A 26,375-nucleotide genomic window follows, 5' to 3' on the forward strand; every position below is an offset into this window, starting at 1 on the left:
ACTATACATTTTTGCAAAAGTGTCATTATCTTTGATAGAGGTTTAAGTATAGATTCTATTCATTCCTCACAAGACAAAAATATATTAAGAAGTAAAAATTGAATATTTATTTAGTAGTGTGAAATTGATAATAGCCACAAGGCTTTAATAACATTAGTCACTACGTTTTAACCAAATTACAAAAAATTGACATAATATTTCAAAAATTACCCAAAAGAAAACAACAAAACATGCACAACCTGACGCGGTCTATTCAATTCAACATAGTCTCTATCGTCACAAATTTCATGATAAATTGTTTGCTTAAACTGCTCGGAGGTATATACGTGTAAACATTTGTTTACAATTATAATCAGAACTCATGACATCAGACATAATAACAAATTGAAAAGGACAAAGGAGAAATGATATTACCTCTAGGATTATTGGCCTTCAAAAACACAAAAATATTTGAGATATTATCACGTAAATGGGTTAATTGTATGTAAATACATCAATTTTGGCCAAAATTCATTTTTGACGCGTACGTAGAAAAGTTTGATAAAACACACAAACTTTATTAGTAGTTCAATTTTGACGCCACGTAAATGTCATGTGGACTCCATAGACGTCATGTAGATGTCATGTCATTTTTTAACTTGGGGAAAATAAAATTGGAGTCAAAATTGAACAACTAAGAAATATACCGTGCATTTTATCGAATTTTTTTAAGTACGAGTCAAAAATAAATTTTGGCCAAAGTTTGTGTATTTACATGCAATTATCTCCTATGTAAATTACTGAATTATGGCCTCAATTTGATTTTGCACACTGAAAAAAGATTTTGTCCACAAATTACTATACTTTTAATTTATTCTAATTTTGTGACTGAGATCGGTTTACTTTTAGATTAGAATTAAGTTGTTATCATTATATAAGTAATTCTTAGTGGAGAGACAAAGGCTCCAAACAGGTTGATGATATTATACACAATAATTTTGTACTCACCATAACTAACTGGAAAAAGATAAAGAACTGCGTAAGACTTCAAAGTTTCAAGGAAATGCACTAAATTGGCAAGAATGAGCTCATACAACATAATCTTTGTGTTGCTTATATTCAATATTTGCTAAAACAATGAAAAAAAATTGGGTACTCAAAGCTACGTACTTAGATAAGGGCGGCAAGGGGCGTTGATACAGAATCTAAGAGCTCAACAGATGCAACAAATTCTACAGCTAAACATAGCAAAATATGCCTACAAAGCCGAGAAATGAATATACAAACATGCCTCTTTCCGTTTCTAACGCACCGAGAGCAAGCATTGCAACTAATGGAGCAGCAGTTGACGCGGCTGAAACTGGTCCAGCTGGTGCTGTCGGAACTGATATTGTAACGGTTGAGCATGGCTGTTGGTGTTATAGTTTTGGTTAGTTCCATAGGGTGGAGGAGCAGGACCATTCAGCATTGCCTGACCAGTCAGCACCTTTAGATGCTGGATTTCTTCCTTCAATGCATCGTTTACAGCTGCGTGTTCCCATTAAAAAAGAGAAAATGTTTATCATTAAGCTGTAAAATGATATTGTGGCCCTCATCCAACTCGGATGATCTAAATTCTCAGAGTATAAATAGAAAGTTGTCGACTCTCATTCTTCAAGCCATGAGACTAGAGTGCATTGCAGCTCAAGTTCCATAACCTTTTGTTTAGATATCTTGAGACCAAATAGTATATATATGACACTGGCAAGAAAGAAATGGATCAAGCAGTAAAGGTGGATTCTTACCATCTTGCAAGTGTACTTGCTGTTCAAATGATTGTAACTGTAGTTTGAGTTCAATATTTTCAGATGCAAGACAATTGGTATCCTCCTGTTATGAAAGGCAAGAAAAAAGTTGAAACAACAATGTTGCACAGGAAGAATCACATGCCGATCTGGATTGTGTAGTGAATGAAATGCTTAAAACTATTACTCTTTCCTTTCCCCTTTCTATGTTTTTCCAAGATGAATCGTAGTTGTTTTAATTCATCATCAAATCCTAATCATAAGGCCAGAAAAAGTGATTGTTTCTGTACCGTTATTCAAGAGTGTGTTACATTTTTGTTCATATTAGTAGGTCAATAATCGAATGAGGGAAACAGTTTTCTACGAAAGACACCTGAAGTCAGGCATGGCAATTAGTATAAGAATAAGAATACTAGGCTTAAAATAACCTGCATTAAGGCAAACTGCATGGACGAGGATGCTTTATCTGTTTGCAAGGACTGGACTTTGCTTTGAAGCTCAGCAATATACCTCATCTTCCTTTCCTTTGACCTTGCAGCTGACTGCCTATTCGCCCAAATTCTGTTGCAAGACATGGATTTGGAGAAACAAAGGGCAAACAGGATGCCATCATGCACCCAACCAAGTCAACAAAGTTAATATGCAGATACTAAAAAAGAAAACAAATAACATATAAATTTTATTGATAGAAAGATCGAGAGCTGTTGAGAGATGCAGAGCTGTTGAGAGATGCAAGTGCCAGTTGTGACATAAAAAATAAACAAAGCCTTGAAAAATTGAAATGAAAAACACATTAATCGCATATGAAACAGAAAAGAGAACATTTCAAATAAAGAAAGGCATAAATCCCTAAGTTCTTAAAACAGTTTACAATCAAAGCAAGAGGTGTGAATCATAATTTGCCTTGATAAAATAGGCACTAATTGCTGATCACCACCCCAATGTGGAAACAAGAGAAGTGAAAAGCTAATTAGAATAAATATGTGGCGGTTGAATGCAATTTCAATTATTCAACTAAAGATGAATAACACAAGCAAGAGCAAATGAAGGAATTTAGATAATGAGAGGTTGGCACTAAGTGTAACCTTTTTGCGCGCTTTGGGTCAGTAAGAGCAAGCTCAGCGAGATTGGCAGCAGAAATGGATTTATCAGACTCAGCTGAAGATGGATTTTCTGAACCTGGCTTTGCCATCTCTGTTTTGATACAAATTTTTAAAACCATGGATTGGCTGTGCTGAAGCTTACGTTGATGTATGCATGAAGAACCTGCATCTGCTGCAGAAGTAGACAGTTCTTCCATTGTCTCAGATATCAAATTGGACTTATCCAAAACAAAATACTCTGGCAGCAGATCCTCTTCAGTGTCATCAAAAACAGAAAGTCCATCCGATCCACCTACAATGCCTAGATCACCATCAAAGCTAACATCATTCAGAAGGGCAAGAACATCAGAATGAGTTCGTCGATGGGCCAAATTATTCGGGGGATTTTCAGGCATCCGACTTATCTCGAAACTAAATTGACTAGAATGAGATGACATCTTATGTTCCTTCTTGAATGAACATTCCGGCCCTATTGGACGCAAATTTGAGGATGCTGATTGCTCTGGCTTTGTGTTATAGCTACTAACTGAGGATCTCCCCAACGGAGGAAGCCAACTCCTACTGTTCATATTCATCAATCACTCCTACAACAGGTAAATGCTAATAAACACGTACAATGCCTTACTTAAATATAGCCAAGCTAATACAAAAGCCAAAAAATTAAGCAAAATTCTTGAAACGAGATCGAACTGGCTTCTTAAAATCACTGAATGCCAAAATTGCATCTATGATCTAACCCTAGCAATTAAGCTTATTGAGTTCAATTTTGTGTGCACTAATTTTTGTTGATTCAATACCAGAACCTCTCGATATAGACATGAAAGAACAAATAAAAATCCCAAGACAAAAGCCAAAATTAAAAATAAATCATTCTAGATACACGACAATGAAACCAAAAGAGAGGCCTGCTATAAATTTGAGATTGCAAAGAATAGGACAAAAATCCAAATGGAAAAAAAAATTAACAACACAAAAGTGCTCACAGATTTTTTAGAAAAACTGTTACTGTCTTTTCTTCTATCGCTGACGAAATTCGATTTTTGAGTCGAAAAGGTAATCGCATCTGACGATCGGAGCGATAATCGTAGCTTGAAAGAGATGGTGGGTGCATGCACATGTAAATACATGCAAATATTCACATATGCACACACGCAAAGAGAGAGAGACGAATCTGTGAAATGGAAGGAAGGAGAGGCTTAAATAGATGTCAAGAAGCTGACGTGTCGTCAACTGATTGTGGATCCGATAGTCATTCTGTGGATTACCCACTTATTTTACTGCTTAAATATTGGAAAGTTCCAGAAATTAATTAAGTCAATATAATGTTAAAACTTAAAACATTACTCTGCAACGTATATTAGAAAAATCGAGGATTTTAATTTAAAGTTAATTTCAAATTAATTTTAAAATTGAGCTATAATTTTATAATTATAATAAAATTAAAAATTTCTTTGTAATTATATACATAATTTTTTCTTTATCTTCTTATTTTTCAGTTTATTTCTTTTTAAAATTGCAAGATTCGATTAATTATAATATATTTAATATGCATATTAAATTAAAGATTATGATAAAAATTTCTACATGTTTAATTATATATATATATATATAGAGAGATCTCAATAAGAATTTGGAAGAATTTTCGTTTTGAAAATGAGAATTCTTTTGCATTTCGAGAAAACATAATTTTTTTTTTCACAACTAGTTATAAATTATAAATAGGCTAATCTATCAAATTAAATATGAAGCTCATTTTTTTATATATAAATATAGATAATTGAATAAAAACCAAAAACCTGAAAAATTTAAAAATACAATAGTAAATAAAACAACACAAAACGTAAAAGAAATGTAGTGTAGAATAGTAATGAGATTTAAAGTTGGAATTTAATTAAGGGTTAATTGCCCATAAAATACTGAACTTTTTTCCAATACTTTGAAATGTAGCGTACGTGAAAATTACTAAACTTTAGATTTTATCTATTTTTGCTACTAATTCAAATTCCTGTCAAATATCAGGCTAATATAACGTGCCAATATTTGACGTGACGTATTTATTGTTAATTTCTTATTAATAAAAAAGAACACAAAGCAAACAACCAAAATTGTCAATAACTTAATACATCAAATCAAATTACAGTATTTTTTTAATTCTCAAGTTTAAATCAATTTTTTTCTAATTCACTATTACACAACTGATTACTCCAATATATAAAATAGAAGTCATTCAAATAGTATAAATATATATAGTTTATAAAAAAATTAATCTTTAAGATAATGAAAATTTAATAAACTTTATTACTTAACTAAATAAATTTTTTTATATGTTAAGTTATTGATAATTAAAATATTTTTTGGCTGACACACCTAAATTCGAAGAATCCCCTTACTATTATTGAATTTATTCAATTAATTAATTCAACTTAAAAAAAATACTATTATTTGATTTAATATATTAAATTATTGACAATTTGAGTTATTTACGTTGTGTTCTTTTTTTATTGATAAGAAATTAAATAAAAAATATTATTTTGCCAACTAATTGTCACGCAAGAGTAAATATGCCACGTCAAAATTGGCACATCATATTATATATTAGCTTGGTATTTGGCTGAAATTTGGATTAGTAGCAAAATCAGATAAAATCAAAAGTTTAATAATTATCACGCCACAATTCAAAATTTGTGTGCAAAATCAGAATTGGATAAAAGTTCAGTATTTTACTGGCAATTAACCCTTTAATTAATTCTTTTACGTATAAGTTGAATATTTATTGACTAGGGTCTACAGATTTTCCTAGTCATAGAGAAGAAGAACACAGTGTGTTTTTCGGTAGAGGTAATAGTACTAGTATTTCACTTCCCTCATTTCCACCTCACAAACAAAAAGGAGCCAATTGGCCCAATTCCAACTTTCAAATTTTCTTGATTTCTCTTCTACTTGACACGCCGAAAACCCCAGCCCAGCTTCTCAAACCTACCATTTTCTGCCGCAATTCCAAGCAGCATACCGTATAATCATCCCTTGTTGTTCATTGATTTTGGGGCTGGGCCGCCGTGATGTTTCCGGAATTCTGACGGTGTCGGGGCGGACGGCGGTGCTTCTGGGAATTTAAATTTTGTCCGCTGCTTTCTCCAAAGAACTAAGGTTTACAACATTGTTTGAGTGCAACGGGTGAATACTACTGATCATGCCATAACACGAATCTCATGAGCTGAAACGACGAAGATGGATGATTGGGAGTTGAGCTCGGAGGAATTGGATTCCCTAGAAAGAGACGCCTTGAAGCAATTGGCCGAGCGCAATCAATCTTGTGCTGCTGCCACAACCAGTCATATTAGTAGAAATATGGCCACTGTATCTCCTCTGCCAGCAAACGTGCCGTCTTCTCGTTCCCCAGCCAAGCCCCCCTTCCTCTCGCGTCCTCATCTCCACAATGATAAGGTTGCTTTCTTTCCTTATATGCTAAATCTGATGAATACAAACTTCATTAGCGTGTGAAAACCTCTTCTGGTCTGGTCCCATGTTACTATTTTCTTTAATCAATCACTTGTTTTCTTTCTAATGTGAATATTGAAAGGAAAAGCTAAACACAGAGAAGTTAACCGGTGCATACTTCGATGACTGAAAAGAATTCTTGTAAAAGCACCGGTTACATATTTCCTTCAATCTCATTGTATTTCCTAAAATCATTAGATCAATAAGTCTTTCTAACTTTACGTGCTATGTAGAATTTTTTTCGTCAAGGCTGTGACTCATGCCATTAGCTTGCACCTTCTGATGTTAATCCATTAAACAGATTAATGTCTCACAGCAAGCCAAAATGATGCCTTCACCAGTGGTGCCGAAGATGACTAGTGGGTTCTTTTTCTATTTTAATCTTTTTATTTTTTGTTTTTTGTGTGTCTATGTTGCTGATTGCAGTGCTCTTATGTTTGTCCCTTGTCTTGGTTGTTTTCCTTTCCTTTCAATTAAAGATAATCTTCCAAAGCCACAGCAAGTGAAGGTTACAGTTAAATTTTTTCTACATGCCACTGGCAACATAGCCGCAAAATTTCCTTATGACAAGGTATGCTGTGTTTTATTACTTGAGATTTAATTGGAAATAAATGTCCATTTTTCAATTACCATAATTCTTGTATATAGTTACTTGTAGGAGCTTTCCACAATATCCCAAGAGCTAGTTGGAATGCAAAAGAAAGGTAGAGTCTCTTTTCATGAAATTCCCCAACTCAGTGACATGGGATATTGAAAATCTTCTGTCGCTCTTTTTGGAGTTTTAACTGTTAAATTGGTAGTTTCTTTAATTTCTTTCAGTATCTTTTTGTTTGTTTTACCTTTGGACTTTGTTGTCAAATGTTAGAATTATTCAGTTTGCATAATCTTTTGTAGATTATGGATGTTCCCTTTGTCATCATTACCAACTGCAGAAAGTGTTCTTCGTGATCTGCCTGGCTCTGACGTTGAGGTGATTTCTTATGATGTGGGATTTCTAAATGTTAAATTCTCATGTTCACCTCAAGGTTCAAACAGGTCTTCTCTAATGAATATTATGCTGTCATGATAGAAATACCAAAGTCATCACCAGAAACTAATGATGCATGTAACTGAAAGCATGGATGGTTAGCTTGAAAATTTTATTTCCTATTTCCGTTTCAGATAGAGAACTTGGATCCGTTGGTAAGGCGTGCTATTGCTGCTGCCACTGCAGTTCCAGATCTTCAAGGTAAATTTGATTCTTACACTGATAAAATTCTGTGATGACTTGGATACATCCTAGAATAGTATTTTTGATGGATGGTTCAACCAAACGTTTAAAAATTAGCTATAAGGCAATTCTAGTGTTAGAACTCTCTTCTTATTTCTGTGCCTAAAGGGGAATCATAGCATTTGAAGAACATAAGTAATTATGTGAGTTGTACTCTTCACATTCTTAAATTTCTTGAAGTAGCAGTTGAAAGGATCATTTAGTTATTTGTTGCAATATTTCCCCTTTGATTGAAGCAAAGAAAACATAATTATGAAGCAAGGATTGTTGTTGTATAGTTTGTTCTCTCTCCAAGTTAGAGATAGTATTATGCTTGTTTTGATGTGTACATGGATTTGCTATGGTCAGTGAAAATATTAGTTGTGAGAAGCCAAAACATGGATATATTTATATCAACAGTAGCAAGGTGGTTAAATTCTGCATGGAGCTTTAAAGCAACCTCTTACTTTATAGTTTTATCACTCTATATTATTTTCAGGCCTTGTAGGACTGTAGTCTTAGTGTTTACGTTGATAGCATTTTATTTGTCATATACGAATGCCACTTATAGAGCTGCATTGGGTGTTATATTGAAATAAAGGAAGAAGAAAGCACCAGTATCATACTTAAGTAGCATTTGATGTATTTGTAACTAAGTGCAAATAACCCTTGTATTCTACTATTGATCCGCCACCACCGTGGCCAAATCCACGCAACTAAGCCATCAAACTCTCGTTCATCCTCAGCCTCGCCTCCACCCCTAAATCGTGCCACCCTCAGATCTAGGGCTACCGCCAAACCAGAACACACACACAGCGGCAGAATTTCAGAACACACACACACCGCCATCAGCCACCCTCACCTCCCTCGGTTTTCAGCCGCGGCGCCCAGGCTTCGAAATCGAGGGAGGCACAGACCCAGGCTTCGATTTTCAGCCGCGGCGCCCATCAAAAGCCCTAGGCCTCGAAATCGGCGGCGGAGGCACAACCCTAGCCCCAAATCGGCGGAAAAGCCCTAGCCCCAAACCAGAGCAAGCCCGCGCCGCCGACGAGGTGGGCGGCGAAGCCTTTAGAGAGGAAGTGTCTGGGAGATGGAGGCCGGTCGACGGCTGCCTCGCCGCCGGTCAACCACACCACCTCAGATCTAGGCGCCGGCGGCCATGGGGGTGGCGAGAGGGAGATAGTATATTTTTGGTGCTTAAAACAACAACTGAAGCTTTAAAGTTTTGGCGGTTTTAGTGGTTTCCGCTATGCTGCATAGATAAACATGAACTAATTTGGGTATGGTACAAAAATTGATTGCATCTTCATTTTCATTTACTGGTGTATTACTTTCTTGTGGAGTCCCGTTAGTCTTGCCAGTGAGTTGTGTGACCTGTATAAGGGATCAGTGGGGAATCACTTTTTCTTACGTCTGGATTCAACTTATAGTTTTTATGTTTGGCCGGGGCTACAACAATATTCTTGTGTGTTATCGTGCTTCGTGAGTCCGTGACATATACAAGTGTACTCATTTAGTGTTTTTAACAGACAAATATGATAAGATTCCCAGTTATATCGAATCAAAGCTCCTATCTTTTCAACGTGAAGGTATCCGGTAAGTAAATAACTCTCCTAGACTTTTTTATCCTCACATTAGTTCAGGACTGCAGCTTGTGCCTTAATCTTAGCGACACCAAAATCTATTAATCAGTTCCATCCAAATCTCATTTAAGTATGGGTAATTTGCACTTTCTCAGGTTCATATTGCAGCATGGAGCGCGGGTCCTTTTGGCTGATGAAATGGGGCTAGGAAAGACTCTTCAGGTAGTGGGCATTTTCATAAGTCTGTGCCTTGTTCCTTGTATAATTCTCTTAATATGAGTCTTGTTGTCAAGACAGGTTTGCACTAGTGTATGTCCAAAGTTGAAAGATAAGTTTATGTTTCTAATGTTTGCAGTTTAGTAAATTAAGAACTTCAACACATCTGAGTCTCTAATAAACTGGGATCTGGTGTTGCCCTCGAGTTTCCTGTATTAGTGAAATTTCTGTCAGGAGCCCATGGCATATGTCATATTTAGTTATTGACTGACTGGTTACTTTGCTTAAGTAGCAACCTTTATAACTTGTGAATTGCCCTTTGCACTTCATCAGTTTGACATGGGAAATACCTATCAGCTTTTTGCTGCATAGATTAGTTTTCCTGTAAAAGCTTTTGGAGAGCTGTAGAACTATTCATTTTCACTTTGGCTTTCCATGTAGCATAGTGCTCTTAACTCGTTTTTTTTTTTTTTTTTGGGTTACAAAAAATTTCCCCAAAAAAATCTCTTACTTTGTAGTACACTTTAATGATCTGTGCCCAATTATCAATAAGAACAGTTTGAGACTTGTTAAGCAACTATCGTTTCAAGATTAAACCATTAGTTTGAAATTAAAATGGCTTCAAGTATTAGACTGATATATTTCACCCTTTCAGTCACCCCGTATGATGCTAACAATTTATTTTAGAATCAACTCAGTTAATTGAGTAAAATGACGTAATCTAATTATATTTACAGGCCATTGCAGTGACCTCTTGCATCCGTGAAGCATGGCCTGTTCTCATTTGGCTCCATCTTCTTTACGTCTCCATTGGGCTTCTGTAAGTGATATCGTATATGTTTTTGCATAAGTGCATTTATACTAAATTTTGGTGTATTACAGATGATTCAACAATGGCTAAATATTGCACCTTCAGATATATTGGTATGTACTTACCTACATGTTCTAATGTTTTAGTTCTTTCTTTTTCCATTCTATTACTACCTGTGCTAAGTAGAATCATGAATTGTCAGTACCCTGATATTTTTATATACATATTGTGCGTGTATTTGTGTGCTTTTGTATGTATAAATAGGGATGACTTCATTTAACATCACATATTTGACTGAACAGAACCATAAAGGAAACAGAAATTTGAGTTACTTGATAGGCTAGGTCGTCGTTACCTTGTTTGATTATGATCTTCATGACTTGTGCTTCTTGTGAAGCACTAAAGTATAGAGACATATAGGAGAAAAGAATAAAATTGTATTATTTACACCAAGTTGTCAAATGACTCAAAACTAGTTGCTTTATCAATATTATGTATTTTGGATGTTTGAAGTATGTCCTCAAACATTCGGACTAAACGCTATAAGTATAGATTGCAACAATATGTTCCTTGGATTATGAAATAGTGCCTCAACCATGTGATACCATTTAAAATTTAGCCTGACAAAGAGTCATGAACAGGTGGTTTTGTCTCAGTGGAATGGTTCAAACAGAGGTGGATTTAACATAGTGCCCTCAAATGCCAAGAGGCCTATTAATCTTGATGGGGTCTTCAATATCATATCTTATGATATTGTACCTAAGTTACAGGACAAACTTTTGGCTTCAGCTTTCAAGGTAATAGTTTGGTACCCTAAACTGTTTGTGTTACACATGCACACATTTATCTTCTTATGTAAATTGAGTTTCTGGGCTCTTCTTATTTCTACTTTCCATTGGTGAATTCAAAGCCATGATCTTGCATTCTTGCTGCAAACTTGAATATAAGAGGCTACAGCACTTTATGTTTCAATTTCCTTGTTATGCTAGGTAACTATTCTGTGGCAGGGAAACATATAACTGGCAGCAATGTATCTTAAGTTTGTATTTATGCGTATCTTAGAAGTGTGATCACATTCCACTGCATGTATTTAAGCTTAGAGCTTCAAGTAGGAACTAGATGTAATTAATCTGGGATGGTTGGGGACCGGTTCTTTTGCAATAACTTGTTGTCTTTGAATAACCCAGAATGACAACACATGGATTCTCTTAGATGCATGAGTATTGCTCATTTGTATTCTTAAAAATGCATATTTTGAGAAAAACAGTATAGTATGTATGTATCCAATATCCATTATCAAGATATCATTTTATGTGATAAAAAATGTATGGATTGTTTTAGGGATTATTGCTATTGGTTCTACTGTCGCTAAGGAGTTTGACCAGTTACAATGCATTCCTTCAGGTTGTAATTGCAGATGAATCACACTTCCTGAAGAATGCCCAAGCAAAACGGACAAACTCCTCCCTTCCCATATTGCAGGTTTACTAATTTTCTGTTTATGTGGAAACTTTGCATACTTGAATATTTGACACGTGAATATCAGCAGGGTTCATAAATATAAACACTTGCTTATCACCGAAATGGTATTGTTGCATTAAAGCATTCTGCTTTCCTCTTTGAAAATACAAAAACAGAAAGGAGAGTTGTTTTATTTGTTGTTAATGTTCTCAAATCTCCTGTTATCTTTTGTCATGATAATCCTTCCTTGTTATGATCTATATTCATTGCATTCTTATTGAGCTATGGATCTCTCTGTCTCTGTCTCTCTCTCTCTCTCTCTCTCTCTCTCCCCCGCCCCCCCCCCCCCCCCCCACATTCCTATCTATATCTATCTCTCTATCCCCTCTTTCTCATTCTCATGCCATTTTGCTGTGGATTCAGAAAGCCCAGTACACAATCTTGCTCAGTGGAACTCCAGCTTTATCTAGACCAATAGAACTTTTTAAACAGGTATATCATTAAGCATACCTACCCTTTAGGAATTAAATACATTATGCTTCAAATTGACACTTGGCACCTGAACTACAGTTGGAAGCCTTGTATCCTGATGTGTATAAGAATGTTCACGAATATGGTAACCGCTACTGCAAGGGCGTAAGTGAAAATCCCTATGACAAATCTATTATGTTTTCCCCTATACATATTTCTGATGGACATTACATATTCTGTATATTTTTAGGGTATATTTGGAGTCTATCAAGGTGCAAGTAATCATGAAGAGCTTCATAATTTGATCAAGGCTACATTAATGATTCGCAGACTTAAGAAAGATGTTCTCTCTGAGCTTCCGAAGAAACGTAGGCAACAAGTGCGTTACATTTTCATCAATCATTTTGCTAAGTAATTTTTAGTTTTTAGAAGTACTTGAAAACAAGCATACAGCTTCTGTAGAAGAGTTCAATATAAGATGTTTCGTATATCCTCTAATACAAGTTAATGTGGCATCAAACTTGCTTCAGGTTGCCTCATGTGCGCTTCTTTTCCCTCTTTCTTGAAATCGATGACAGTTTTTGGGATCAGATTGACAGAGTTCTGATTATTAAGAAAACTATTACTTGACTCTGTTTTACTTCTTACAGGTGTTCTTGGAGTTGGGGGACACGGAAATGAAACAAATTAATGTACTGTTTCGTGAGGTAATGAATTTCCTGTGCCTTTTCTGTTTCCTGAAAAACATGGTTTGTATTTCCATTCTATTATATTTTCTTATTGAAACATCAGTTGCTGAACCATCTTAATTTAACCTACTTGTTTTCCTCCTTAAGAAAAGGAAGGCTTTGTTTTTAAATAGTTGTTTTTTCTTTTAATACCAAAATGCAATTTGTAAATGCTTATTATGGATGCTAAAAAAAATGTCTGCCATTTCTAAAATGTTTTAGATGAATGGAAAAATCCTATTAATGATTCTTATCTTTTCCAGCTGGAGGTTGTGAAAACAAAGATCAAATCATGCCAGTCCAAGGAAGAAGTTGAATCATTGAAGTTCACCCAGAAAAATCTTATTAACAAGGTAGGCCTGTCAATCAACCTCAGATAAGTTCTTACCTATTCTTGCAGGCCATTTAGTGCTAACACATATTGTGACACCCCCCTCCCCCCAAAAAATAATAAAAATAAATAAATAAATAAATAAATAAAATTTCATGAGAACATCTTAGAATAGGTTAACAAACATGTTCCAATTTGGTATGAACAAATCTCCTAGAATCCTTACTAATAATGGTGTTCAGCGTATGACCGTCTTTATATTTTATTGTTGGCTAGGACATGTTGAGTTTTTCAGAGTGGGGTATTAACTTATTAACTTTGGAAAAACAGATGTATATATAATCAAGTGAAAACTGATGCTTGAGATTCTGTTTGGGTTAAGTGTTTGAGCCTAGCAGAGAATACAAAATTAGTATTAACCTACAGCCTGGATTCAATGCCTTTGGGACTTGTGTTGGAGGATTGACATAGTATTAGCAGTTTTATAGTTATGAGGGAATGGTTGCAGATATAACCTCTTGCTTGCAAGTTCAAGCAGAACAGTTCTTCTGCAGTGTTTTAGTAATACCATATATTCAAGTTTGGGATGATCCTTCTGTTCAACTTTTACTTGACGATTCTGTTTCACCATTTTGTTACATTAGCAGAATTAATGATTCCGTGATGGCTACCTTTTGATTAATTTCATTAAATGTCCTCCAGATTTATACCGACTCTGCTGCAGTCAAGATTCCAGCTGTTCTGGACTACCTGGGAACCATAATTGAGGTAGTTTTCCCATTTCTTTCTCCCCCTCTTGCTGAAAATGCATTGATATCCAACTGAATGAAGAAGAAGCTGATGCATTCATTAGGTTGACTAAATTTTCTAATATCAACCCTTCTCAACATGGGTGGAGATGACCATCATAATATTGACATCAAGTTTTCTTCATAATGTTTGATTTGTGAGTGGCAGTATTTCATTTTTTTGTTTATTTTAATTTATAGGAGTAATTCAGGAAAGTTTTCTTGAGACTTATGAATAAGCTGTGTTAGTGAACATTCTATTTTTTGATACTAACTTGTTGTAGTTGTAATTGTAATATCCATTTGGAATCATGAATAATATTTGCATTGAATGCTCTTATCAATGTAACAATGGGGTGTACGTAGAATTCTGTGGTTACTCTTGAATATTCTGATTTTATTGTGAGACTGGTACTACTCGTTGAATTTCTATTTCCATCTGTACATTTCTATGAATTATTCTCTGCATTAGGTTCCCAGAGTTAGATATCACCACATGTCATCTAATTTGAAGCCTCTTTGGGTTATATTGAAATACTAATTAATAATGCAAGCATTCTACACTTCTAACATTTACGCAATCTCTTCGTGTACAATTTATTTATGCAGGAAGGTTGTAAGTTTCTAATATTTGCACATCATCAACCAATGATTGATGCGATACACAAATTTCTTCTGGTAAGATCTTGGCTTTCTTTTTAGAATGTTACGTACATGCTTAATTCATTTACTCTTTTCAGAAGAAAAAGGTGCAATGCATAAGGATTGATGGGAGCACACCTGCAGCATCAAGACAAGCTTTAGTGACAGAATTTCAGGAAAAAGATTCAGTGAAAGCTGCAGTGGTATTGCTTTTGTCCTATTGGGTTTTGTTATATTCTTTTTGATATTTTGCTTATTATATGGTAATTGTTGTCAGTTGTCCATCAAAGCTGGAGGTGTTGGCATAACATTAACTGCTGCAAGCACAGTGATATTTGCAGAATTATCTTGGACTCCAGGGGACGTCATTCAAGCAGAAGATCGTGCTCATAGGATTGGTCAGGTAGATTTTTTTGGGTCATAGTGAAATATGTTAATTTTGAGGTTGAAGCCAGCTCTTTTATGTTGGACACATTTGTAAGCTTTTGCATCAGGAATTATGTTGGTTGAATATTCTTGAGCAATTGAAGTATGTTTCTAAAGTCTCGATGTTTCAAGCATTGTCTTAAAGCTGTATCAAAGAGTGGAGTTCAAGTTTATGATTAAAATGCCTCATCTGATGTCCTAGAAGTTCAGATGATGCTTGATAATTTGTGTAATTATATGTCCTCCGTTGAACAATTTGTGTACTGTTTATCTTTTCATATATTCTGATGACAAGTGCTGCTTTTTTTAGGTTTCGTCAGTCAATATATACTACTTGTTAGCAAATGACACGGTGGATGATATAATATGGTACTTAATGTTTTTTCCCATTCTTACTGAATCACTGATACATACTTGGTCATAGGAATTTTCTCTTCTGCTTCAATTTATCACAGAAACACTTTTAATCGAACTCGGCAGTTTCTAACTTGGCTCACTTGTTTCAGGGATGTTATTCAGCACAAACTGGAAAATCTTGGTCAGGTATTTGTCCTTCCATATTTTTTTGTTGTTGCTCTTTTCGTATTCTTTGCCAGCGGCTCTAGAAATGTTTTTCATGAATTCAAAGGTGACAATACGTCCTATTCCTGTTCGTGTGAAGGGCGTTTGGGCTTTGGAATGCCATAGTTATCTCAAAGAAAAACATGATTTTTTTGTAAATATTCAGTCACATATATTTGCAAGTTGCAACAAAATGTTATGTTTGTTCCTAACAGGAACATAACATAATTTACCTCATGTTTATTCCTTTTTAATCATAGGGATATTGGACAGTAAATACACGAACCATTAGCAAATTCATGAATTGCACACGAAATTTAATTTTGGTATGAAAATACACAAACTTTCAATTTGTCATGATTTACAGGCAAACTGGGACAAATTTTTTCAAATGATTATCTCCATGGTGGTCAACTTACTTAGTGGTGTACATATAATATGAGCTTATGGTTTGTACTTGTCTGGATAGATGCTCGATGGTGAAGAAAATTCTCTAGAAGTTTCTGTTAATCGACATGGATACAGCCCTATGAAAGCTTCTGGTAGTCAACCAGAAAGCAGCCCCTTGAAAGCTACAGGTAGTCAACCAGGAAGTAGCCCTATGAAGCAGACTAAACTGGACTTCTTCCTGAAGCGCTGTAACTCCGACTCTGATGATGAACGCAAGCACAAGCACCCTAGGAACTGAAATCCCAGTAACCATATGTGAGTCTCTAGTTGTGCACAGATAACTACGGTTTTATAGGTCAGTCCGAACGGTTAACTATTAGGGAAAATCTCTATTGCATTTTTTCTTTCTATGCCAGATATTCTCTATGTTCATAATCTCTAGTCATTCCGACTTCTTAGTTTACATTATTTGTTTTCTGATTCATTTCATCTTCTCTACTTCACAGTTTGGATTGTAGGTGATAGGTGACTGTTATGTAATGTGATATGAATGAAGGTAGTCTTTTCCTGTTCATTTTATAATTTGTTTTTCTTGGTTTTGTCCGATACATATCTATTTATTATAAGAAAAATGCAGTTTATTATATGAAAATGCACTTGTATGGTAATTTTTTTACCACCAAATTTATGGTAAAACAATAATTAAATAAATCAATTTAGGGTATAAGTTACACATCTATTTATTACTATCTCTGTCTCATTAAAGTGGTCTGTATTCTATTTTGGGTCGTTCCATTAGAAGTGACATGTTTCTATAAATGGAAAAATTTAAACCTTTAAAATGTGTAGGTTCCACCACTTTTAATCAATTTACACATTCTCCTTAATTTTCGTACCGAAAAATTTTGAGTCACTTATAGTGGGATGGAGGGAGTATATGAAAACGCAGTTGTATGGTAATTTTTTTCACCGCCAAATTTATGGCAAATTAGTAATTAAATAAATCAATTTAGAGTATAAGTTTCACACCTCATCAGATTAACTTACAATATTAAATAAAGAAATTAAAAGGCAGCGCCACATGACAGTGTTTTTAAATAAAATAACCCACTGCGTATTTATTAAATAGAATAGACTATGGAGTAACTAAGGGTGTAATCGAGCCGAGCCGAATAGTGTCTTGTTCAAGCTTGGCTTGTTTAGCTAATCGAGCTGTTTGATTAATTATCGATCGAGCTTTAATCGAGTCGAATACAGTGTCGAGCCTAATCGAGCTTTTTAAATTTAAATTTTTATTTAAAATTTTAGTTATTTTCCTAATACATAAGTCAATTTTCAAATATATAAGTTATTTTATTCACAAAAATATAATATATTTACTATTTTCTTGTAAATAAATGATGTTAATTAGATACTTAATCCAAATATTACTACATATAGTATAAAATATAGTAAGACATTTAATGAATAATCTTATGTTTTTAAGATAAATCACTTCACGAGCTTGTTCACGAGCTAACGAGCCGAGCATCGTCATGCTCAAGCTTGGCTTGTTTAGCTAAACGAGCTGTTCATTAAATTATCGAACGGGCTTTTATCGAGTCGAACGTCGAATAGCTCACGAGTAGCTTAGCTCGTTTACATCCTTAGGAGTAACTAATAACAAAACCTACGAATAATGCGGGAATACAATTTATGATATCAAACCCACAGATCATGCGGCTAATCATGTAATTAAGTAATGCGACAATATATATTTATAGTCTATCTATAAAATATATTTTTTTAATTAAAATTATAAAAAATGTCTAAATATAATCAAATAAATTACTCGCATACAAATAGGATCTTTACATCATACAAATGTGAGAAAATTATAGTAGAATGTATGAACTTATTTGATTTTCACATTGAAATATCAGTTATAAGTTTTACGACATTAAAAAAAAGGGTTAATAGCCGGAAAATACACCAACTAATTTGAGATTTGCATATTGCACATGACCTTCAAAATTAGCCCCAGAATACACGACTTTTCAATTTAATCGCAATTTGCACCCGCGTTGACTAACACTTTGATCGGTGGTGACATGGCCGTCGGATTTTGTTAACTGTGGACGATTTTCCGATATAGTAAAACGACGTCGTTTGGTCAAGCTCTTTTAAATTAAAAAAAAAACAAGAAAAAAAATGGTATCATCTTCTTCCCCTCCCTCTCAATACAGTAACCCCCAAATCCTCAGCCACCAAATCTCGACACCCTGCTATTGTCACCGGTTGAGAGTAGGGCGGCGATTCTCGCCGTGAATCGAGGGTGAAACGGCGGCAGCCGTTGGCTGTTGACGTGTGACAGAAAGATAGGGGATTTCAGAGAGATTTAGGGATTTAAGGAGAAGGGTTCTGAAATTGGAAGAATTTTTGGGGGTTTTCGTATTTTGAGTCAGAATGAGAGACGAAGGTCGGCGTCGTCGGTCTGTTGGCGGCGGAGGAGAAGCTGGGGAGGTAGGCGCCGGTCTGCTGCTGCTGCGGCGTCGATGTCGGAGTTGCAGAGGGAAGGGAGGTTGAAGTAGGGTTACTGAAAAGGGAAGGCTGGGGGATTTAAAGTAATCCTCGCGGCGTCGACGTTGTACCTGACCAGCTACAGGTACCTCTCGCCCCAGGCCTCGATTAGGACGACGGTGGCGCCTTCGCTCCAGCAATCCTCTCGGCCACCACCGGAGCCGGGGGTTTTCTGGTTCTGGATGGGGAGAGCGAAGGTTAGTGAGTTGGAAGAGGGTGGTGGGGCGGCGGCGACGATGACGGCGATCCGCCCGTTGGATCTGGGTGATTGAATCGGCGACGATGACGGCGATCAAAGCCGCACCACAAAGCCCTCCAAGTCTTCCTCTCGATATTGCCTTGTCAACAGTCCAAAATATTTTTCTTTATTTTTTTTATTTTTTTCTCCCTATCAAAACGACATCGTTTTGAACTCGTGGCTTGCCACCGTATAATAAATACCACACGTAATTCCATGTAATTTAAAATAGTGTCCACGTCATCACCGGTCAAACATAAGAGTGGTCGGAATTTTCGCCGGGTGCAAATTGCAACTAAATCAAAAGATCATGTATTCTGGAGTTATTTTTGAAGGTCATGTGCAATATGCAAATCCGGAAATAGTTGGTATATTTTCCGGCTATTAACCCTAAAAAAAATGTACTAATTAAAATTAGTTTTTATTTGTTTCATGAAGCTCAAATATACTTTTAAGTGGATATTATTTGGTCAGTATTTTAAAGAAACGACCATTTTACTAAGCTCAACCGTATTACTCCCTCCGTCCCGCGAAGCATGACACGTTTGAGTTCGGCACGGGAATTAAGGAATTGTAGATTAGTGTTTTAAGTGTGTAATTAATAAAGTATAAAATTGATAAAGTAGAAGAGAGAAGGTAATAAAAGTGATAAAGTAGGTGAGAGAATATAATAAAGGTGATAAAGTAGGAGAGAGAATGTAATAATTATTGACAAAAAAGGAAACGTGTCATGCTTCGTGGGACAACCCAAAATGGAAAGTGTGTCATGCTTCGCGGGACGGAGGGAGTTTGTTTTTTCATTTAAACAATTGTAAACGTTTGGATAATCTTGTGAGTTGAAAAATAATTTGATTTTTTTTAGGAAAGTAATTTGATTTATTTGAGAGTTAAAAGATAATTATTTATAATCACTGATATTTTATTTGGAGATTTCCACTTTCTTAGTTCGGAAAATTATAAATATAATCCCTAATTTAAGTGTATTGCATCATGAAGTTATTTAGAAAAGGAGTTTCTATTTCTCGTCATGTTTGGATCAAATGCAAAGTGAAACACTGGAAAGCAAGAAGCAGAAGCTTAAGAAAATTTGAAGAAGATAGTTCCTTTCATTCTCCCTCCAATTTCTTTGACCTGACTGAATAGGAAATGTAAAATCTGAACATTTTTTCTTTTTTCCCCAATTGCTCGCACAATACGCACCTTTCATATCCATATTTCAATTCAGAGTGGGCGAGTGGGGAAGGAAAGTTTTCAAGAAGCAAATACGTCAAATCGATGAACCCGAATCTTGTAAGTGCGTCAAATGAAAGCCGAGTTTACCACCAACATGGGCTAAATGCTTTTCAATTTTGTATTCTGGTGTTTGCTCGAATACTTCATTTGCCCATTGACAAGGAATTGCTTTATTGAACACATTCCAATCTTTGCAGTTCTTGTTTGACTACTTGCCCAATCACGGTTTTTGTAATTTCCGTTTCACTTCATTATATGTTTTCAATGCGAGCTATTTAGAACAGACTTCAAATTAATCCTATACTATTGCAGTAGAATTGTCATATCATCTCTGGTTTCTCCACCCCAAATTTATGCATTATGATTATCATGTTTTGAGAATATGGGGGCTTTTGTTTATTCCTTCAATTTTATTATCTCTGTTCTATACCTTGCAAATTCCGACACATGTTGCTTTTAATCTAAGCTATTTCTTCTGTGTTTCTTGCCGCATTATATTAATCTTAACACGAATGTAAATGGTTTGTGTCCCTTTAATTGATTAAAGACCACAATCTCAGTAGATTGAAAGTTTTCACACGTTTCAGTACTTCCAATTTCACAAACTATTTAATTTCCGTACTGAAAGTTTGTTGGTTTTGTAGTTCGTGCAGTTTGAGCCCATATGATTTCCTTGTATTAATTTTATTCAAGTTTTATAGAAACTAGATTTATTAAACATTTTCTACTAATCTGTTATACTATTCGATACTCAAACTGACAGGCTGTTTATTGTTTTGAAGGAACTAGAGGGAGAGGGACTTCCGCCATTTGTGCATATTAGACAAAATGACTTTTGGGGTAGAAAGTATGTCTTCATTTTTCACATTCCTCGCTCAAGCTTCTGAGATTTGCATTATGTTAATTTTTCAGTCTGCAATAGTCTGAGATTTAGCCTAGAGCTCACTTTTCATGGTACTTGCTAATAGGTGAAATATTTATAACTGATCAGAATGTGTTGAGTAAAAACTGATTTTTCATAATGGCATGGCATGCCTAGAGAAATTTCTCTCCTTCACTCATGTGAGGACCTAGCAACCAAGCATATCCTTGTACTTCCATACATATCAAAGGCTAATCTATTTTTTACTCAACAGGGAAAAGTTCTGGATATACTTGGTGCTAGTGACTGAAGGAGAGGGATCATCTTATGTATGTTACGAATGAATATGCAAAAACTGCAATTTACTTGTCTGCATCATGCTTCTATTACATATTGGATCACCTAGTAGCAGCTTCTATTGACAAACAGTATGCCATTTACCTTTCAATCAGCATTCTTATTACTAGAATTGATCAGCCAACCATTTGTTGTGCCTCTTGGTTTTGAAATATTGCATGTTAAAAATGGACAGGTGGCATTTTTTTTTGCTAAAATTTTAGATTTTAGATGTATTCTTAGTGCCGTAGTGTATAATACCTCCAATTTTCTCTGGTTTTGTTTCTTGATGGTTCTTATATTCATTCTCTCATGTTCAACAGGAGCAAAAATATAACTATTATATTTCTGAAATCAAATGGCTGGTGCAAATATTGGAGGAGAAATATTAATCAACTAAAGAATTAGATCAATTTATTGCCCACAATTAAGATATCTAACAACAATTTTCAACTCTTCTAACAAATACAATACTCCCTCCGTCCCCCAAATAACTTCCTAACTTTCCTTTTTGGTTCGTCCCCAAAAAAACGTCTCTTTCTATTTTTTGGACCCTTCCCCACCACAATTAATTCCCCATTTACCCTTACTTTTCACTTTTTCACCACTCCCAATACACTCAACAACTTCGTCTTAAAACCCGTGCCCCTTCATCCTAGGAAGTTTTTTGGGGGATGGAGGTAGTATGTTCTATTGTGAGCGTTTAGACAGCTTAAGCTCTCTACCTTGCTTGGCTTTACTGATGATTATCTATTTCATTCTTTTTCTAGTAAGAAAAAAGTACAGGCCATGAATTCCTTTGACGTTTTGTGCCATTGAAACTTTCCTGCTTCCCCTTGAGCTCATGCAATGCTTCTTGAATAAAAATGTTTCCCTGGATCTATGCTTTTGATTATTTTTTTAAGTTGATTATGCTTTTGATTATTATTTATGTGTATTGCATGACATCTTTGAGCCGAGATACTTGCTGTCAAATATCTGTCATCTTGAAGTAACTGAAAAGCTCGTTCTCATGGATTTCACACGTGTTTCTAATTCATAGTACAGTGATTGTTTCCATTCCCCGAATCTTGGTGTTATTCAAGTCAATCACGTCTTTAATATGATCTTTTTGTCAGAGTGGCTACCTGTAATAGGCTATCATGGCTTGATTTATGGAATTTACTTTTTTTTTTCAACCGCAGGCACAAAAAATTGAAAGAAGAGGATATTGCTATTTGTGAGTGCAAGTATGATCCTTGTAATCCTGATAGTGCATGTGGGGAAAGCTGTCTGAATGCATTAACCAACACAGAGTGCACGCCAGGATATTGTCCTTGTGATCAGCACTGCAAGAATCAGGTGAGAAAAATTATAAGGCTGCATACATCTTTTATTCTCAAATACAGTAAAATAAGAAGTAAGGTACTTCGCAATAATTCAATTGAACTGCTCCATGTTGGCTACAGGGATTTTGGATTTATTCCTATTCATCTTCCTTAAGTTTCTGTTTGATTCCATGTTATATCAATTACCTTTACCAGATGTATCTTTTTGTTGTGCTCTCTGCTTGGTGGGATAATTTCGAAGATCTGATTTCATTTTTACCCTGTCTTTCTTCAGAAATTTCAGAAATGTGAATATGCAAAGACAAAGTTATTCAAAACTGAAGGGCGTGGTTGGGGTCTTCTTGCTGATCAGAACATTAAGGTAATCCACCTGAACAAGCCTTCTCTACGCTGATTTATAAAATATGAGAAATATGAGAATATGATTTATTGTTTTATCAAGGAAGTTGTCCTATTTATTCCACAATTACATTTGGTGCTGGAGCCATAATTACTTTTAGATGTAGGTTAGCAAAACAGTATAGCTCTTGCTTTCTTGTCACTGGCAACTTGTGCTTCTGTCTATGATCAGGCTGGAGAATTCATTATCGAGTATTGCGGGGAGGTTATATCATCTGAAGTAGCAAAGCGAAGATCCCATGCTTATGAGGCTCAAGGTCGAGTATCGTTTGAAATATTGCTGATTCTCTTTTATAGATATTGCTGATGTCTCCATCCTTGAGGTGTTGCAGGTCTTAAGGATGCATATATTATCTCACTGAATTCGAACTATTTTATTGATGCCACAAAGAAAGGAAGCCTTGCAAGATTTATTAACCATTCGTGGTAAGTCCAGCATACAATAAGATTGTTGAAATTCTGGTGTGGCTCACCTCTAGATGACTTACTAAACCTTAAAAAGATTATGTCAAAAAGCACTCATATTTTTCTGAGCATGCAGTGAACCAAATTGTGAGACAAGAAAGTGGACAGTTTTGGGAGAGACGAGAGTTGGAATATTTGCAAAGGTTGATATTTCTGTTGGAACTGAACTGGCGTATGATTATAACTTTGAATGGTATGGCGGGGTCACTGTCCGGTGTCTTTGTGGGGCTGCTAACTGTTCTTTATTTCTAGGTGCCAAGTCTCAGGGTTTCCAGGTGATCATACTTTTTATTGTTTAATAGTGTAATATTTAAACTAAACTATCACTTTGTTACCACCTCTACAAGGACTGTTAATAATTGAGGAAATTATTATAAAAACTGGATATACGTCCAGAGACTTCGAAAAATTGTTCTAACAATAATGGCCACATTCCTTTTGTTTTCATGCAACACAGTTTTTTGATAACGCCACATCTAGAAGGATTTTTTTTCTTGAAAGGCATACCACTTTTCGATAAGCAATTACTTTCCAAACAGCTACTTCTGTTGCTTCTGCTATAAATCCTTTTGGTTGATTCAGTTTTCTTTAGCTTCCGAACTGTGATGTGGTTTTATTTGTTCCATGACTATGTTGTTGTCCTATGATGTCCTGCAGGATTACTACCATGTCTGGGAAGACGGAGATGAAAGGTAAATGTTCCTGTGCTCATTGTTGGTTCTCAGAAGGATTGAGATTTTATTATGTGTTAACCTTTTTGTTTTCTTTCTTTCTTTATTTTGTTTTGTTTATTGTGTGCTTGATAAGGACCTTATTGACTGAGAAAGTTTATGTTTTCTTTTTGGGGGGTAATTAGTTTTTTGCTGACACCTGGATCAAGTAGTTGAAGGAGAAAGTCTCCTTTTGTTTGCTTCTTTAATTAATGGAGACTTTAGGATGGTGATATTTAGAAACAACTAGAATTTGACACTAGACACGATTATGAATTTCCAGAGTGGGTCACTAAGAAGAAATGGGTAACATGCTTATCTCATAAATCCCATAGGCCATTTTCTTTAATCCTGTCTGTTTGCTCCCAATCCAGCCCAGGTGGTAGGTTCGTTGTGGTTCTTGCTTACCATTTTCACTACATTGGTAAACCTTCATGTTTATGGTGCTTGCTTACTGTTTTGACTACACTGCACTTATTGATGTGGCATAGTTTTGGTGTGTAAGTGTTTCTGTGGTGTGTGTTTGGTCTTGTATGCAGGTACACAGTTGAAGACGTCCCTCTCTATGATTCTGCTGAGGATGAGCCTTTTCCAAAACCTGCTTCTACAACAGTCCGTGTTAAACATGAATCATTAGAAAATGATCCGGCTGCAGTGCAAAAAAGTTTGGCATCTGACATTAAATTGGAGCAAGATGTAACAGGGAAATCAGTGGTAACTGAAAATAACAAGGAGATGGAATTTAGTTTAGAAGAGAGTAAACAAGTGTTTCCTCAAACAAATGCTATGATATCTCGTATCAGAAGCAACAGTACATGCCGGAACTATAATATTGGTCCAACTCCTTCCTCCAAGAAAAGACCGCAGCATACTGTAAACCAAAAAACAAAAACTTCTGCCAGGAAATACGTCAGCTCAAAACCCATTGCTGAACTATTTGCGTCAAAGCAAGCGCAAGAGGAAATAAGGAGATATGAGGTACATACATGAACTTAATTCATTTGATTTCTTAGGCTTGAATCTTTGGAACTTAAATTTTGTCGCTTGTATGATGTTGCAGGAACTTAAAAACAAAGCTGTCTCAGAGCTCAACTCGTTGTATGATGAAATTCGTCCAGCAATAGAAGAACACCAGAGGGACAGCCAAGATAATGTGTCTACCAGTGTAGCAGACAAGTGGATACAAGCCACCTGCTCAAAGTGGAAAGCAGAATTTGACTTTAGCTTTTCGATTATCAAGAATGTGATGTGTCCCCCAAATGTTGCTGCTCAAGACGGAGGAGATGATGCTCACAACGAAATCAAGTATTTGACGAATTGAAAACTCTTTTACAGTGGATTTTGATTTCAAGTCGTTAGCTAGCCTGTTTGGTAGGGACATACATACTTTCAAATTTTAAGCTTGGTTTCTCCATTAATGCATCTCTGTGAATCCTTGATAATTTCATGTGTTGCATTATGGTCACCACGGCATTGGTTTAATTTCTCTCTCTCTCTCTCTCCTTGCTGACTTTTTAGGGGAAGTTGGTGTATTGTTAGATTCGAGCAACGAATATGATATATAGGTTTATATAAGAATGGATTATAGTAAAAAATTGATTTTCTACAATAGCTACGAGTCTATGCACTTAATCTATAGAGTGAAATGTATAAATTAATTGCACTCACATGATATGCAATTATTCTATAATTGTGCCCTCAATTGGATTCAAACCTAGTATCACAAAAATACAGATACTTTACCGGTTAAGTACAATTACTTTATATGTTGATTGTTGAGTACAAGCGGTTCGTAATTTTTACGTTAAATGAAGTTTTTATTTTATCCTAATCCACTTATACATGTATAATATACGTACAAAATTAGATAACTACAAATGATATAATGATAGTCTCATAGATAGACATCCGTTCATCAGTCTATTTGGAATCATGATTCACGATTTCATATTGCAAAACATTCTATTTAGTAATTCCTTCAGGTTCCATGATTTAGTTATCATATCAACCTAAAAGAAAATTTATGATACGATACTTTTACCTATAATAAGATTGTATATTATTCTTATATGACAACATAGTTTGCCATACGCCAACTTTATGTTCTTGGTATTTTTAATTTGTATACTTTATTTCTCAATTTTTTTTAATTGTGTTTATGACGGATTTCTGGGTAATATATAGTAAGCGAAGTTAGGGTGTCTCCAACGGGTGAAAAAACCAG

The 26,375-nt window shown here is 35.3% G+C and overlaps 3 protein-coding genes across 8 annotated transcripts; 2 read left to right on the forward strand and 1 right to left on the reverse strand.

Annotated features, from left to right (window-relative positions):
- Positions 1–1,070: 1,070 nt before the first annotated feature.
- Positions 1,071–4,054, reverse strand: LOC130996350 (transcription factor RF2a-like). 3 transcript variants are annotated; one of them, XM_057921810.1, is made up of 5 exons: positions 3,850–4,054; positions 2,849–3,427; positions 2,192–2,324; positions 1,764–1,848; positions 1,071–1,506 (listed from the first exon to the last, which is right to left on the reverse strand). In XM_057921810.1, the coding sequence occupies exons 1-5, from the start codon at positions 3,981–3,983 to the stop codon at positions 1,310–1,312; spliced, it is 1,128 nt and encodes a 375-aa protein (XP_057777793.1). In that variant the 5' UTR covers positions 3,984–4,054; the 3' UTR covers positions 1,071–1,309. The 3 variants fall into 3 exon arrangements, with proteins under 3 accessions (XP_057777793.1, XP_057777795.1, XP_057777794.1); XM_057921812.1 differs by having other exon boundaries at positions 2,849–3,167; positions 3,850–3,989; XM_057921811.1 differs by having other exon boundaries at positions 2,849–3,450; positions 3,850–3,989.
- A 1,664-nt stretch (positions 4,055–5,718) lies between these two features.
- LOC130995710 (uncharacterized) lies at positions 5,719–16,595 on the forward strand. Its single transcript, XM_057921106.1, is given in 26 exon segments — positions 5,719–5,963; positions 6,014–6,310; positions 6,666–6,723; positions 6,844–6,935; positions 7,013–7,068; positions 7,259–7,334; positions 7,526–7,592; positions 9,143–9,209; positions 9,352–9,418; positions 10,150–10,195; positions 10,198–10,232; positions 10,295–10,336; positions 10,865–11,020; positions 11,628–11,705; positions 12,108–12,176; positions 12,255–12,320; positions 12,406–12,534; positions 12,806–12,862; positions 13,147–13,236; positions 13,917–13,982; positions 14,612–14,680; positions 14,743–14,847; positions 14,922–15,047; positions 15,381–15,439; positions 15,577–15,613; positions 16,101–16,595. Coding segments are annotated over 25 exon segments (2,148 nt in total). The 5' UTR covers positions 5,719–5,963; positions 6,014–6,094; the 3' UTR covers positions 16,320–16,595.
- Positions 16,596–19,801: 3,206 nt separating this feature from the next.
- Positions 19,802–25,633, forward strand: LOC130995887 (histone-lysine N-methyltransferase ASHH1). Of its 4 annotated transcripts, none has more exons than XM_057921399.1 (11): positions 19,803–20,112; positions 20,834–20,898; positions 21,188–21,242; positions 22,434–22,590; positions 22,852–22,938; positions 23,149–23,233; positions 23,309–23,402; positions 23,518–23,716; positions 24,099–24,133; positions 24,691–25,129; positions 25,212–25,633. In XM_057921399.1, coding segments are annotated over exons 3-11 (1,359 nt in total). In that variant the 5' UTR covers positions 19,803–20,112; positions 20,834–20,898; positions 21,188–21,240; the 3' UTR covers positions 25,473–25,633. The 4 variants fall into 4 exon arrangements, with proteins under 4 accessions (XP_057777366.1, XP_057777382.1, XP_057777364.1 ...); XM_057921381.1 differs by lacking the exon at positions 19,803–20,112 and adding an exon at positions 20,165–20,282 and having other exon boundaries at positions 21,188–21,341; XM_057921390.1 differs by lacking the exon at positions 19,803–20,112 and adding an exon at positions 20,168–20,282.
- Positions 25,634–26,375: the final 742 nt, after the last annotated feature.

This window comes from Salvia miltiorrhiza, chromosome 1, assembly GCF_028751815.1.
Source record: "Salvia miltiorrhiza cultivar Shanhuang (shh) chromosome 1, IMPLAD_Smil_shh, whole genome shotgun sequence".
Classification (NCBI taxonomy): domain Eukaryota; kingdom Viridiplantae; phylum Streptophyta; class Magnoliopsida; order Lamiales; family Lamiaceae; genus Salvia; species Salvia miltiorrhiza.

Bases quoted from the DNA above. Each gene is read 5' to 3' on its own strand.
- LOC130996350 (XM_057921810.1), bottom strand. From the start codon at position 3,983: ATGTGCATGCACCCACCATCTCTTTCAAGCTACGATTATCGCTCCGAT. The intron at 2,325-2,848 runs GTTACACTTAGT...GTCTTGCAACAG, and splicing joins GACCCAAAGCGCGCAAAAAG to AATTTGGGCGAATAGGCAGT. The intron at 1,849-2,191 runs GTTATTTTAAGC...CTTTCATAACAG, and splicing joins TGCAGTTTGCCTTAATGCAG to GAGGATACCAATTGTCTTGC.
- LOC130995887 (XM_057921381.1), top strand. From the start codon at position 21,241: ATGTATGTTACGAATGAATATGCAAAAACTGCAATTTACTTGTCTGCA. The intron at 22,939-23,148 runs GTAATCCACCTG...GTCTATGATCAG, and splicing joins TTGCTGATCAGAACATTAAG to GCTGGAGAATTCATTATCGA. The intron at 25,130-25,211 runs GTACATACATGA...ATGATGTTGCAG, and splicing joins AGGAAATAAGGAGATATGAG to GAACTTAAAAACAAAGCTGT.